Source organism: Macrotis lagotis, chromosome 1 (assembly GCF_037893015.1).
Source record: "Macrotis lagotis isolate mMagLag1 chromosome 1, bilby.v1.9.chrom.fasta, whole genome shotgun sequence".
NCBI classification, from domain to species: Eukaryota; Metazoa; Chordata; class Mammalia; order Peramelemorphia; family Peramelidae; genus Macrotis; species Macrotis lagotis.
This window is the reverse complement of record NC_133658.1, coordinates 97511307-97527253: the sequence shown is the minus strand read 5'-3', so window position 1 is coordinate 97527253 and position 15947 is coordinate 97511307. Positions and strand designations below refer to the sequence as shown.

General features: G+C 37.3%; 1 protein-coding gene across 2 annotated transcripts in view; it reads right to left on the bottom strand.

The window, feature by feature from the left end:
• PRKCE (protein kinase C epsilon) overlaps positions 1–15947 on the bottom strand; it is a 653543-nt gene that overhangs the window by 403633 nt on the left and 233963 nt on the right. For both annotated transcript variants that reach the window (XM_074205195.1, XM_074205202.1), the window contains exon 2: positions 11805–11868. In XM_074205195.1, coding sequence (XP_074061296.1) covers positions 11805–11868 — 64 coding nt within the window. The remainder of the gene's footprint in view (positions 1–11804; positions 11869–15947) is intronic.

The following is a 15947-nucleotide window of genomic DNA, read 5'->3' as shown; positions in this document are numbered from 1 at the left end:
TAAAAACCAGAGAATTCATATGTAATAGGACACAGAGAACTTGTCAAATATGAACCTAGCTTAGAATGGGTCCTTTAACACATTTATTTCTTTATCAATTATTTCATTGGTAATCAGACACAGACTATTTGTCTGTTATGTGTATTATATATATATATATGATTATGTTTATATGTTACATATGCATATATGTAATATATAGTTATTAAATCATTAGGTTGTATGTGTGTTTAAAACTCCTCCTATATTATATATAATTTATAAAATTATTTATATATATAATATATGAGACTTTATATATTTATATGCATATTATATATAATGTCTAGAAGTGAATGTCTCTCATATTTATGTGCATAAAGAATAATAGAATGTAGACATAGTAGAATATTATATTTAATCTATCTATATATAGTTTATATAGATATAATAAAGCATAGTTTTATTCATTATAATAAAATATTTTATATATAATACCTCTATTGTCTATTATTATTTTTGTATATTTGTGTGTATGGATATATATATATATGTATTTATATATGCATATATATGAGAGACTTTTCACTCCTAGACATGATTTGTGCTTGGCAATCTAGAATAGAGGCTAGAAAGCTGACCTTGAAATCAGAAAGACTTGAGTCTAAGTCCCATATCTGACATAAATCATTGTTTGCAAGACACTTGGCTTTAGATTGCCTTGGGCATCCTTCTTAAGATTATAATGAAGGCAAGAGGATTTCCACACTAGGAAATTCCTAAACCAGTTAAATTAAAGCTCCAAAACTTCTACTCCTCACCATCAAAAAATAATATTTATAATATGCATGTTACTAAATAGGCTGACTCTCATGTTAGAGCTGAAAAGGACTCTAGAAATCAAATAATTTAACTTTTTCTATTTTAGAGGTATGGAAATTGATGCCCAGAATGAGTTGGTCAAGGTCATATGGTCTGGTGGAAGTAAGCCTGGCTTTGAACCCAAATAACCTGAGTCCCCAATTCAATTTTCTTCACCATAATATCTTCCAGTAGTTCTCAGCACTTGTAGCTTCTATGATAAAAAGCTGGCATTTCTTTTGGCCATGTTTTGAAAATATTTTGAAGCTATACCCAAGTTCTCCTTGCTTATGGAGGGTCCCTCAAACATTCTGCCTTGACTCCCAAGGAAAGCAATCTCAGTAATGATCATAAATTGCTCTGCTTTCCAAAAACTGAGGATTCATTTCTCTTATTCACTAGCTAATGGTTGGCAGTCCGTGCAGTTAAGTATGGATGATTCATTTAAAAGGAACTACTTTGTATCCAGAGGCCATTTGGAAGGAAATGAGCAGTTCTTGACTTATTTCTTATAGTGTATTTGTAGCCATGTATCTCTGAGACATTAGGCCTGCCTGGATAGAGACTTGAGCAGGTCTGTTAACAATATGCTATTGTTTCTGGGTTGCCTTGCTTCAGATTTCACACATCTGGTCACTCCTGGAAACCCCATCCCATCAGAGGAAAGACTAGACCTCAGTTTTGATGGCCAAGTCTTCCTAATCATGGACATGAGAAGTAGTCAGCAAATTACAACATTCTTTAAGACCTGGATCAGATTAGGCTTCCCTAAAGTGGTCATTCCACTTAAGCAATTGCTAAGGAAACTGCCAATATCTGGTTCATTAATCCAAATATCCAAGTATGTTTCTTGGAGCAAGGAGAGACTTCTTCCCTCTTCTGGACTCTCAGCATTTTGCAGCAACTTCTCCTTAAAATCGATTTCCATATCGGAAAATTAGGACCGATTCTGCAATTCATAGTCTGGGGCTAATGAGAGATTAATTGATTTGTGCAGAATTAGAGAGCCAGTATTTGTTAGAACTAGGGCTTGAGTTCAAATTGTCCTGACTCTGAGGCCAAATCTCAAGCTATCCATTACACCCTCTGCCTCTCACAATAAGGGATGTTATTTTCTTATTATATATGAGTTAAGGGAAGGGAGGAAGGAAGAATGGAAAAAAAGGGAGAAAGGAGGGGAGGGACAGAGATAGGAAGGAAGGAAATAAGGAAAAAAGGAAGAAAGGGACAGAGGTTGGGAGGATACGATGATGATAGTCAACATGGAATTGCACTGTGTGCCCCAAACTACAGGAAGGCAAATGCTGAAGGAGATGGAGCTTGCTGAAACCAAGGAGGGAAAAAGAAAGGGGAAAAGGAAAGAAGTAAGGAAGGGGGAGGAGAAAAGGAGGGAGGGAAGAAAAAGGAAAAAGAAAGGAAGGGAGGAAGGAAAGAAGAATGGGAGAAAAGTAAAGAAGGGAAGAAAAAGAAAAGGATGGAGGAAGGAAGGGAGAGAGAGAAGGGAAGAAACAAGTATCTATTTAGCATCTTCTTTATGCCTCTGTAATACATTCTTTACAAATAGCTCATTTGACGCTCACAGCAACCCTAAGATGTTCAAGCATTTATTAGGCTCCACTGCACATCAGATATAGTGCTGGGCACTGGGCATGCAAAAATAAGATGAAATTGTCCCTGCCTTTGAAAAGCTTACATTTTGTCAGGGGAAGCAAAATGTACACAAGCACTTTAACTTAATAGGGTTTTCCAGGATGCAGGTTATGGAGTCAGGACACAAACTCAGCCAGTCTGGTGCTTATTTGACAATGGTTTAAAAATCACATCATATATGATGGGAAGAAAGTATCATGAGAGCTAAAGTCTCAATAGAACCATAGAATCAATGAGATGCTATCAAATGACCCACTCACTCACTGTGACACAATACAGAGACCTCCCATCACATTTAAAGAAGGCGATTGTGTTGAGGGAGGAAGGGAACACAGTAAGAAAAAATACCCTGGGTTCTTGAAGATGGGCAATACATAAAGATAAAAGAGTGTGATCTTTACAAAATTCCTAATTTCCTGGGTTAATGGAAACAGCACTCACTGGAATTGAGTTTGGTCTCAATATCCACAGAAGGGTCTGACCTGATGTTGGGAAGGGACTGAAAGGAAATACCTCCCTCTTATATGAGAGCCAAAGAAACTTCCATTTCTAAGGAGAAGGGAAGGCTCATATCAAAACACATTTAAATAGCTCAAACCCACTGGGACTATTTTTCTTCCCTGGCCACACAGGAGAGAAAAGAAGGAATAGAAACAATCCCAACAAGAAATTTTCCCAATTGGAGAGATAGAGTATGTTTATCTGATATTTAGAGAAAAAATCTTCAAGGGACCCTTTGGAATATTTTTGTTTCCTAACCCAGAACTCAAGGCTAGTGATAAGCAAAACCTCAACCTCTTCCTTAGCTATAAAAAATATTCTGAATTCTTGAAGATAGGAGATAAATAATGATAAAGAGTGTGATCTTTCCAAAATTTCTAATTATTATAGCCCTAGCTAATGGAAACAGCAAGGAACTGGAAACTAGGAGAATTCCATCCTGACTCACAGGAAAATATCTCCAGAAACACCATCACCGCATTATAAAAAAGAATGTGAAATATATATATATATGTGTATATATATATATATACATATATATATATGTATATATATATATATATATATATATAATGTCACAGGAGATCAAAGGCTAATTAATGTCCACAGCAGGAAGGAATCATTAACTGTGTGATCTTGGACAAGCCACTTAATTCTTAGTTTTCTTAGTTGAGCTACAGTTCCATCTGCCAACTGACTTTTGGATATTTCTTTTTAAATTTTGTCTATAGTCTAAGTTCCTTATTCTATCATTTGTAATATGTTTTTTAAAGTCTCTGTTCTATAAAGAAAGAGACTAACTCACCTTCCCCTAAGCTTATTATGGGCCAGACACTATGCTAAAGAATGAACAGGTATAAGAGATGTTATGGATTTAGAATTGATAAATCTTGGAAACCAATATAGAGAGTCAAGGGTAAGTGGTGAGTGATGGAAGACTTTGCTAATTACAGAGTATCTAAACTAAATGATTAAAAAGATGATGATACCTTAAAAAAATAAGGAAGTTTGTCAGAGGGGCAGTTACAGTAAATAAAAGTAAAATAGGATGTTGGAAATTATCGCTTCCATTTTGGACATGGTGAGTTTTCAATGTCAATGTAAATCTCCATAGAAATGTCCAATCACAATTGTCTATCTAGATATGGGAACCCATGAGATCACCAAGGGAAAAACGCGGGACTAAATGAGAAGATGACCAAGAATAAGAACAGAACTTTAGAAAACACCATACTTAAGGAGGGCAACAAAGTGATGCAGTAGATGGAAGCAGAGCCAAGGGTCAAAAAACCTCTTTCTGTGTTCAAATCTTGCCTCGTGCTGTGTGATCCTGGGCAAGTTTGCCTCCATTTCCCCATTTGCAAAATGAACTGGAGAAGGAAATGGTAAACCACTCTAGCATCTTTGACCCAAATGGATCATGAAGAGTCATGATCTTGACTGAAAAATAACTGAAACAGTAAGTAAGAGAAGGATGGTATGGCAATTAAAAAAAAAAATCATTTTTCCTGCATTAGAAGGAAAACATTAATGTGGTACAAAAGGATGAGCTCAGGATTTGAAATCAAACCCTGACTCTACAATACTCTACTACTGATTCTACAAGGTCACCTGTTTAACCCTGAGTTAAGTTACTTCTCTACCCCAGACCCCATTTTCATCTGTAATGGAAGGTAAGGGAGAAGAGGTTGGACTGAACAACCAAATGACCTTTATTCACAGTATCTCCCAGCTCTAAATCTTATCTTTACTATCAATGGTATCATTGGATTTTTTTATTTGTTTGTTCCCTCATAAACATACTCTCAGTGAAAAGTTATTATTATAAAAATTAATATGTAATATATTAAAATGTCAGTTATAAATTAAACACTAGTTCATGTTCATAGACACGGGAAATTGGCACATTTATGAATAGTTTTTCTGTCTACTCTTTTATTACTAAAGTTAATGGAAGCATTACGTTTAGTAACAAATTGTGCAATGATTAGAGGTCCCTAGAAAATGGCAATGTATACAATCTATAAATTTTGTATTTTATAACAGTGAGTGTTATTCAGTAAATTCACAAAATGTTTTCATGCTATTCTGGTTCAAAAAGTTCTTATTAGGGGCAGCTAGGTGGCGTAATGGATAAAGCACCGGCCCTGGAGTCAGGAGTACCTGGGTTCAAATCCGGTCTCAGACACTTAATAATTACCTAGCTGTGTGGCCTTGGGCAAGCCACTTAACTCCATTTGCCTTGCAAAAATCTAAAAAAAAAAAAAAAAAAAAAAAAGTTCTTATTAAAAGGGATCATTTAGACAGTCATTGAGCTTGGGTGCCATTTATAGATTTGCTGACAGTTTTTCCCCATCATAACCTTGAAACAAACTTTCAAAGATACCTAATATATTGTGTTAACTAATAATTTGTGTTACATAATCATTATGCTTGATGAAATTCTTAATTATCCATCTTTTTGATCTATAACCTCCCTTATTTTGTGACACCTTCCCTAATACCCTGCCCTCAAAGATGGAAGTGATTTCTCTTTCATATGATCTCATAGCAAATAAATGATGACAACAATAAAAGCTACAATGATTTCATTAGATCCTTAAAGAAGCCTTGGGATTTTATGCCTTTCCAAGATTGTTGTTGGGAGATAGGTACTATTATTACTACCATTTTACAGATAAGGAAACTGAGGCTAAGAGGTTAAGTGACTTGTCTAGGGTCACAGTTAGCAATGTCTGACAGTATATTTGAATTTAGGTCTTCCTGAATCCAGGTCCAGTGCTCTATCCATTGAACCACAAAACTGTTTATTTTCTTCTTAGGTATTTATATACTCACTTGTATTATTTTATGTATTGTCTTAACATCTGATCCCAGAATTCTATGGTACCTGAGATCAAGGACTCAATATTTATAGTTCCCCTGGCCCCTACCACTATAATAAGTGCTTCTGAAATTTGCTGAATGAAAAATCTTACTTCTTCCACTAAACTTTCCATCATCCTCTACCCATGAACAAAATCTTTCTGTCTATGGAAAGCTCATTGCACCATGGATGCTGTTCTTTCATGGATTCATTATACTGTTTTGTATTATAGTTATGGGGCATATGGCTAATCTTCCCTGATGGACAGAATATAATAATTTCTTTGAGATAGTTCCTTTATCTTTGTTATTCAATATCTAGAATGGGGGTCTACACAAATGTAGGAGCTTATAAATATTTAATGTAAAAATGGTCAATGAATTAACCACAAACGTTATTAAAAAAAAAAACTATCCATGGGACAGTGGCACAGTGGATAGAGCACCAGCTCTGGAAACAGGAATACCTGAGTTCAAATCCGGCCTCAGACACTTATATATTACCTATCTGTGTGACCTTGGGCAAGTCATTTAACCCCACTGCCTTGTAAAAAAAAAGAGGAAAAAAACTATCCAAGATAGCCAAGATATAATATTCTATTAATGCAATTTCATACACTGATACATGCAGATCCTCAGTGTAAACATCTTCCACCTAATAAAGGTTGTAACATGTCTAATTTAATTGTTAAGTATGAGAGTTGTCTGAGGCTCAGAGAATCTAAGCAACTTGTTTATGATCACAGGTAGTCAGAGGTCACAGATGGTTAAGAGTCAGAAGCAGTATCTAAGGTTTCTAACTCTGGGTCCAGTCAGGATAGTATACTAAACTGTCTTTCAAAATTGTCTTAAATGGCTAAAAATAACATTCACTTCAGCTCTAAAAGACTGGAAACACCCAAGCTCTCTGCAACAAATTAAAAAAAATGTTCTAAGCACAACAGGGGGGAGAGAGAGAGAGAGAGAGAGAGAGAGAGAGAGAGAGAGAGAGAGAGAGAGAGAGAGATTATGTACACACCTTCACTTGAATACATTCTGCCAAACAACAGCAAATTTATATATATATATATATATATTATATATATATCCTATTTTGGGGGAATATACATAGGTTTTTTCCTATTGTTTTATTATTGATTTCTATTTCTATAGCATTTGTTAAGCTAGAAGAGTTGATTCAAATTAATTATTAAGTAGTGACAGAACAAAACTGCTGCAAAGAGTCCAACTCAACTCATATCTCCATTCCTACTGCGTGCAAAGTGCACTCACTGGGGTCTTTCATGGTGTGATAATTCTTATTTTGGTATATACTTAGATTACATTGTTGTTGTTTTTTGTCCTTCATTCTCAAAGAAGACCATGACATCAGGGAAGTGATGCCATGACAAGCAAGTGAATTGAAGTAGAGTGAGGAGATGCTATGCTAAGTCACCATCTTCACTTTCTCCTCTGGACCCATCTGGCCCAGTGGCCAAATATGAATCAGGATGACTGGAGATGGTCCTGGATGCAAGGCAATCAGGGTTAAGTGACTTGCTCAAGGTCACATGGTTAAAAAGTATTAAGTGTCTGAAGTCAGATTTTTAACTCAGGTCCTCCTAACCCCAGGACCCATGGAAAGGACCCCAAAGACCATCTGGTCCAAGTACTTCATTTTACAGATGAGGAAATCAGGACCCAATTTTTTGACAGAGGTTACCAACTTCCCCATGTTCAAGATGCATCTTAATTTGGGGGCCTGAAATTTTAAAAAACATTTCTACATAAAGTTACAAGTTTTATTCATCATAAAATTCCTAGAACTCCTCATCACTGTCAAAACTCCTATCCATTAACTTGTCCTCATCTGTGTTTGATGACGAATCATGACTTAGGAGAGGCTCTGCCTGCTCTCCTGCTGGTGCTCTGGTCTGTGGTTGACCACAAGCACTTCCTGGGCAAGTCTGGTGCCTGGACACATGCTCAGTCCATTCCATTTCATGAACCTGAAGCAACAATTGTGGCCTTTGAAATCAGTCACTTCTTTTTCATCACAATTCTTCTTGCCTCACGCTGAACCATCTTTGTGGACACAGGCCCATTGCTCTACAAACCCATCTCTTCAATTCCCTCTCTAATTCAGGCCATTTGGCTGATTTGCCCCTCATGACCTTCTTCAGCCATGGTATTTTCAGTCAGGTTTCTTCTTCCCACAGTCAATCTTGAATTGTTTTCTCAGTTGGAGGAGGACAAAATTGATGTTCAGCAGCCCAATTTCCATTCACTTTTGCAAACTGGATCACTTTGAACTTGAAAATCTTTTCTGAGCCATTTCTGGGCATAATGTGGCAAAAATATAACCTAATATACCAGTCACAATGAGCTCCCAGACAACAAGAGTGAAAAAGTGGGAACCACTCATACAACCACTGTATAATAACCTCCCAATTTTTATACCCCCAAATTTTTCAGAAAAGGATGTGTCATACCTGGGGAAATAGGGTAAGTGACTTGCTTACAGGTAGGCTTCACCCACAATAAGGGACAGATTTGAATTCAAATCCCCTTTCCATAAGAGCATACAGACTCCCTTTCTTTCACATATGTACAATTTTTTTTTTTTGGTTTTTGGAAGGTAAGTGGGGTTAAGTGACTTGCTAGGTAATTATCAAGTCTGGATTTGAACTCAGGGTCCTCCTGACTCTAGGGCCAGCACTCTATCCACTGTGCCATGAATGTGCCCCTCTACACGTATACATATTCCATGCACTGATTCAAGATTTCTGTCCAAAAATAGGAAAAGGTAAAAAAAAAAGTTTCTGTTGTGATTCTGGGTTTTAAATCCAGATCCTTCACAGATCAGCAATGATACTCCCTCCCCCTTCCCAATACTCCCTAGCTCCCAGTCTTGTCCTGCTGTCCTTCTGCAAACAAATCTGGTAGTCAGCACGTGCTTAGAACTTCCTGTATCACATGGAGTGGATAGGGAAAAACAAGAAGAAAACAATGAGATTAGAAACTCAAGTTTAAAAAATCCCATTGATAGGATGGGATTTCAGGCTGGGATTTCAAAAATAGCAAGAAAGAGGGAGAAGGCTGAAAGTTTTCTTTTCTTGAAAGCAACACCTGTTAGCTCTTTGCTGATTCTAGTATCTGTCAGCACATCCAGAGCAGAGTATTTTCATAAGATGGAAGAGATAAAAATTCACAAAGAACTGAGCCTAATGGAAATTGCCTTGGCCATTAATGTGGCAATGAGGAGTAGGAGCAGGAATGAAATCAATTGTTGGTAATTTATTTATTTATTCATCTGTCTGACTTTCCCCTCCAGTTATGAGCAAATGTGTTTTCCTTATTGGTCAAGCAGAATCTTGCCATCCACTGCTTTATGCAAAATTGAAAACTTTGCCCTACTATTTGATTTTCAGGTTTCCGGAGCAAATATACAGCTAGTATAGAAATATACAGCTAGCATAGAAAATATATATTTAATTATCTACTTGACTACAACTTACACGGAGTGATTAATTTTATATGTCTGATGTCTTGCTAGAGTCTAAGCTCAGACATCCTATAGGAATCTTTAGTGTGATCAAAGTTGGGGGGGGGGGGAGGCAGTATAAGATTATGATTAAATGCATTCCATTCCCGGAATAGATTGTATCCCAGTTCTTATAGTTGAAAAAGACAGGATGTAAATTGGTAAAGCCAACTGGAGCAAAGAGTAGAAAATGCAAATAAATGATTTGGGTGAAAATGTTAAAGTTTATAACCCATCCCCAATAATGGAGATCTGTTAAAGGCTTGATTAATTCTCACAATGATTTCTCACCTGCCCCACTATTATCCCCTGCAGTCACTGAATTACTTTGAATTAATAGAGCACATGTTGAAAATTAGGTGATTAATTAGCCAGAGGAAAATCAGCAGACACCATTGTGGGTAGCATCATTTGTCCAGGTTCCTTTGGGAAACCTGAAAGGCTTCCTCCTCCCCTCACTTACATTTATTCACATAAAATAGTAAATTTCAAAGCTTATTGGGAAACTAAAATTATGCAATCCCATTCCCCAGTCCCTCATTAAATAGAGGGCTAGTGAAGAGGACTAAAGTGCAGGTGTCAGAAAGACTTAGTCCAGTTTTGGTCTTTGATATTTACTAGTTATATAACCCTAGGTAAGTCACTTTATTTCTCAGAGAATCCACTTTCTTTTCTGTATTATTAAGATTATCTAACTCAGAGAGTTATTGTGAAGCTCAAATGAGATAACATTTATGGTGCTCACATACTTCAAAGTGTTTTGTAAATAGAAATGACAGTTTATATATGCCAGCATTATCTTTTACTTATAAATGAGAAGACTGACTCTCAGAGAGGCAAAGGGTTTTGGCCCCAGTTACCCAAAAATTTAGAAGCAAAGTCAAGGGTAAAACCTAATGTTGAAGAACCCAGCTAAGTGCTCTGCCAGTAACTTAGGATGATTCTTCAACTTTTCTTTCCACTGAAGCTCTTGTTCCTGGCTTACACAATTCAAACCATGTCTCTGCTGCTGCTGTCATATGTTGGTCTCCTCACCCAGGAACATCTAACCATTCTTGTGGCCTTCCTGACCTGGAACAGCCTTCTGTAAGATTTGCCTTCTCTCATTGTTGAGCTCTTTCTGGGGCCTCCATTTCAAGGATGGACCCAAGATGGTTTTCACTCCCCTCTCAGCCCAGTTACTGCCTCCTGGACACCTTCATTTCCTCTGCTTTCCCACCACCACCATTTTTCAATTCCCTTTTGTGCATGTTTCCCCATTAATTAGAATATAAGTTCCTTTTTGGGGGCTTTTTGCTAAGCATTTAATAGAAACTTGTTTCTTTTCTCCTTTCCCATATTCATATTCATTCATTATTTCTCTCTCTCTCTCTCTCTCTCTCTCTCTCACACACACACACACACACACACACACACCCCTAAAATAGATAGGAGTGGAGGTTATGTGGGTGTGGTAGTCTATGTCTATGAACTTAATTATCACAGTCTGGCCACAGACAATTTATCAAAATTGACTTTGAAAAAGGGTGTGGAGTTCTGTGTGACTTTCTTATTTCAGAACCAACCTCATTTCTTTAACCACTAAAATTAACTCATTCACACTAATTTATTTATTTATTTGTTTGTTTATTTATTTATTAATCCTGATCCCTAAACCAGTTTAAAGCCCAATTTACTCTTACAAAGAATCTTTTTGATCAGACTAGATCAGACTAAACTAGAGCAAAGGTATCTATCTTTGTTTCACACAGTTCTCTTGATTTTATTCTCACTCCCAACATAAATCCTCAAGTATTAAAGAACAAATAAATTACCTAAGAGACCCAGGAAACTGAGAACAGAAAAGAAGAGAAACAAAGCAGCCTAGGACCAAGAAATTACCATTCTTCTTCATTATCCATTATCCATGAACAACTAGGAGATTTCTCTACAAACCAACACTCAATTACTTATGGTCATATATAAGACAAGGTCAGTTTGCTCTCATAAAGAATGCTCCATAGAAATCTGCATAGAAAATGCAAATATAGCTATACATACTGGTGACTTAATCATTTCACTTATGAATACCCAGATATTCCAAACACCAAAAACATGAATATGAATAATGAGAAATGGTCATTTTATACAAGCCTGCCTTACAAACCAATATCAGAGTAACTCCTATATCTATCAGTTTCTCTCAGTAAATAGATTAATAGATCAAAATAGTCCCTGTTCTCTGTGAGAGGTAACAGGTAGACAGATGGCTTTTGCCTTCTGGTATCCAGGCCTGAGCATTTGAATTCATCTTTTTTTTTCTTTTAACATCAGTTCAGTGTCATTAAATATAGCTGTGGCAGGTCCCAGAATTGAGAACAAAAACCTGCACTTTTGAAACACACCAACCTGGGAGCAGAGGAGATATAATACCAAGATCGCTTACCTTCACCTGATGACCCAGAGAGATCGATGATCACATATACCCTTCCTTCTGGTTCCAAGTCAATCTGCAATTAAGAAAAAGATGGATACCTTATTAATGAGCTTGGGAGGTGGGCTTCTTTCTACACATGGTTTGATATCATCAGGTATTTAAGCTCAGGCTAACTATAATAACACACATTTATATGGCTCTCTATCCTTTGCAAAGTACTTTGCATACAATATGCTATTGGACCCTCAACAACAATACTGTAAGATAGGCGTTTCATAGAGATGTTGATGTTTGTCCTTCATTCTCTAAAAAGATCATAATAACAGGGAGGTGATGCCATGACAAGCACATGAATTGGATTTGAATAAGGAGGGATCTGTGCTAAGTCACCAGCCTTACTTTACTCTCCAGTCATCTGAATCCAGTGGCCAGATAGGAAACATGAAGACTGGAGATGGCCCTGGATGTGAGACAATCAGGGTTAAATGACTTGCCCAAGATCGCAGAGTTAGTAAGCATCAAGTGTCTGAGGCTAAATTCAAACTCCTGTCCCCCTGACTTCAAGGCCAGTGCCACCTAGCTGTCCATTTTATATAGAATGATTCTATATAACAGATGAGGAAATTAAGGTGTTGAGAAGTTAATAAATGCCTTGCCCCTGGTCCCTTAGGTAATAAGAGGCAGGATTTGAATCCAGATCATTCTTATTTCAAGTTTAGGACTCTTTTCATAACACCATATGCTTCTCAAAGGCCACATCTTAATTCAACAAGGATTTATTCTCAAGACTTCATTGAAAGCTTTATGATATACAAGAGAAGAAAATATCACTCTTATTGAAGATACATGACAGACCCACATGATAATAAAAAGGCAAGAAATAGTTTGACACCTACTATAGGCAAATCATGGACATGTCAATGTTTGATTGAAGGTGATATGGGCAATTTCATAGTGGTTTTGGGTGTAGAAGAATAAGCAGGAATTGTCTAGATTAAGGGTAAAGGAAATAGAATTCCAGGAAGAAAAAGTATTCCTAGAGGTAGGTATTAGCCTGGCATGAGTGATGTTTTGTCCTTCATTCTTGAAGAAGACCATGGCATCAGGGAGAGGACACCATGACAAGCACATGAATTATATTTGAGTGAGGGGTGCTGGGCTCAGTCTTCCTCCAGAGTCACCTGGATCCAGGGGCTAGTCGTGAATCAGGATGACTGGAGATGGCCCTGGATGTGAGGCAATCAGGATTAAGTGACTTGCCCAAGATCATATAACTAAGTAAGTGGTGGTAAGAGTCAGATTCGGATACAAACTCCTGTCCTCCTGACTCCAAGGCCAGTGCTCTATCCACTGAGACACCTAGCTGGTCTTTCATGTGTGAGGAACAGCTGGAACACACACAAATGGCGGGGGGGGGGGGGGGATCTCCTACTGTTTGAAAGAGAATTTTCCCCTTGTTTCCAAAGCTTAGGCTCAGTTTCTGCTAAGGTTATGGCATTAAAGAAGACAGAATCATACTGTGAGGCTCATGATGTATTATGGATACTTTAGAAATACTGAGGCATATGATGTTGCATCTCCAATTCCAGAAGACTTTTTTGGGGCAAGTGGTAGTGCACTGGATAAAGTATTGATCCTGGAGTCAAGAACACCTGCGTTCAAATCTAGCCTCAGACACCTAATACTTACTAGTTATGTGCCCCACCAAAAATACAAAACACCACATCTTCTCTATAGCCTAAAATCAGAGAATTTCTGACTAGGAAGGAATCCCAGAAGCTATATAGTCCACTCATACCCTGAAAAGTCTTAGTTCTCCCACATACACTCATCTAGCTTTTATTCTCAGAGACTTTCAGAGAAAGGAAACCCCTAATTCCCCCAGATAGTCCATCCCATTGCTGTATCACTCTCATTGTTAAGAAGTATTTCCTGACAGCAAGCCCAAATTTGCCTTGATGTCCTACGTATCCTCCATTACTCCAGCCTACATTGATTCTTCCTTTTCTGTGTTCGGAATTCCTATAGCAACAAGGCTGTACCAGGTATCAAATATTGCTGGATTGCATTCTCTAATGGTTCTATATATGTTAGCCTTGATTCTTCAACTAGACTATTAAACTCCTGAAGGGCAGAGACCCAGTAGTCTCTTTTTTCAATCCAATTCAACAAATACTTATTAAACCCCTCCTATATCTACAAGGTATGATTCTGTGAGGCACTGGGGGATGCAAAGATAGAAGTGAAACTGCCTGCCTCAAAGAGTGAATGTTCTACTGTGGGTACACAACACTTAAAGTAATCTCAAGAAGGAGGGAGGACTAATAAATTTGAGAGATCAGGAAACTCCTCAAATAAAAATGAAACCAAGGCTTTGCCTTAAAGGAATTTAGAAATTTTTGGCTATAGAAGTATGAAATGGACCACATTTCAAACATAAGGGACCACGTACACAAAAGCATAGAGAGTAGAAGATGATATAGTCAGCATAAAAAAACAGCTATCAGGCCAATTTGAATGAAAGGGTAAACAGGAGTCAGATTTTAAAGGGCTTCAAATGCCAGGAAAAGCCCTTTAATTTTGAGTATTGGACTAGCATAGTTAGACCTAGGTTTTAAGGGCATTTGTTTGGAAATCGTGAATTTAAAAGAGAAGGATCAGGAAGCATCTTCAAATTCCTCTCAAGGTCAAAACAAGGTATACAGCAAGGACTGAGAATATATTGATTAACTGGTTCATAGAATGGTCCTATCAATGAGACTGAGATGAAAGAAGCTACAGCAGAGGCTAGAATGGATCATTCATTCCTCTGTCAAAAAGTCAGACACAGGCAAAGGAAGGAAAAAAGAAAGGGAGAAGGAAGAGGAGGAACAAGAAAAGAAAGAAAGGAGAAAAAGGAAGAGAAGGAAACAGACAGAGAAATCAAACTGAAAACAAGTTAGCCCCATATATATATGTATATATTGTCACCTATCTGGGCAAGTAGTTTCAAATAGACTCTATACTGCCTTGTCCAGTTAAATGAAGATATAATAAGAGTCCAATCCAGAGCAATTAAGCTATTGATATTTTTCTAGCAGAGACCTTTGGATAACAGACACATAGATGAAAGAGTATGGATGATACAATGCTATGCAACTTCATATCTAAAGCATCTAATCACAAATTCTATTCAGAGTTGACATCAGAATAGGACATTGTAGATAGAGAAGTGAATTTGGAGCCAACTTGGCTCTGTGACCTTTTGGGGGGTAGGAATTGGGTGGGTAGGACCTACAAGCATGATTTTGAACAAGTTACTTCAACTTGAGGGTTCTCACTTTCAACTATAAATGAGAAGCTTGGATTGGACAGATTCTAAGGTCCCTTAGGATGATTTATTATAATTTTTTCAAACCCCTAGCTTCTAAGTATAAGTAATCCGGACTACAGAGACAACTAAATTTAGAGACTAACCCACTAGAGCCATCCCTTTCACATTCTATATATCTTCCGCATCATCTCTTCACTATGTGGCCTATATTCTAGCTATCATTTTTTTTTAATCTCACATCCCACCAACACCTCCAAACTTGAACTATAACTTCCTTCTAGCATGGGTGTTTTCCCTTTTTTTACCCAGAAGCAGACCTCCACACTACAATCTTAGCTTAAGCTCTCCCCTTCATTTCCCCAACCCTGGACTCGTCCCATACATCCTCCTCCTCTTCCTCCTCCTCCTCCTTCCATTAATCCCCTTATCTCGCTAACCACAAAATGCTACTTCCAGGGCATGCCTTTGCAAGTACCCCCCCCCAAGTTCCTTTTTCAGCTCCCCTTTATGAACAGTATTCTTCCTCTACTAGGTAAGTTCTCTGAGAGTAGGAACTGTCTTACTCACTTATATTTATAGCATAGACTATAGTAATAATTGAAGAAATACTTTATCCCTAGTTATATGACTTGTGTTATAGGCAACTCCTAATTACTCATAAGAAAAGGAAAAGACAAGATGATAGATAGTATATATCAAAGGAAAAGCCTTCCCTTAACTAAAAGTCTCTGTAGCAGCAGTCCACCAAGCTAAATTTCTGCTAGACCCACCAAATTACAAAAGTGAAGAAGCTCAATAAAAGGAAAGCACAATTTCACATATTAAAATTTACTGTCACT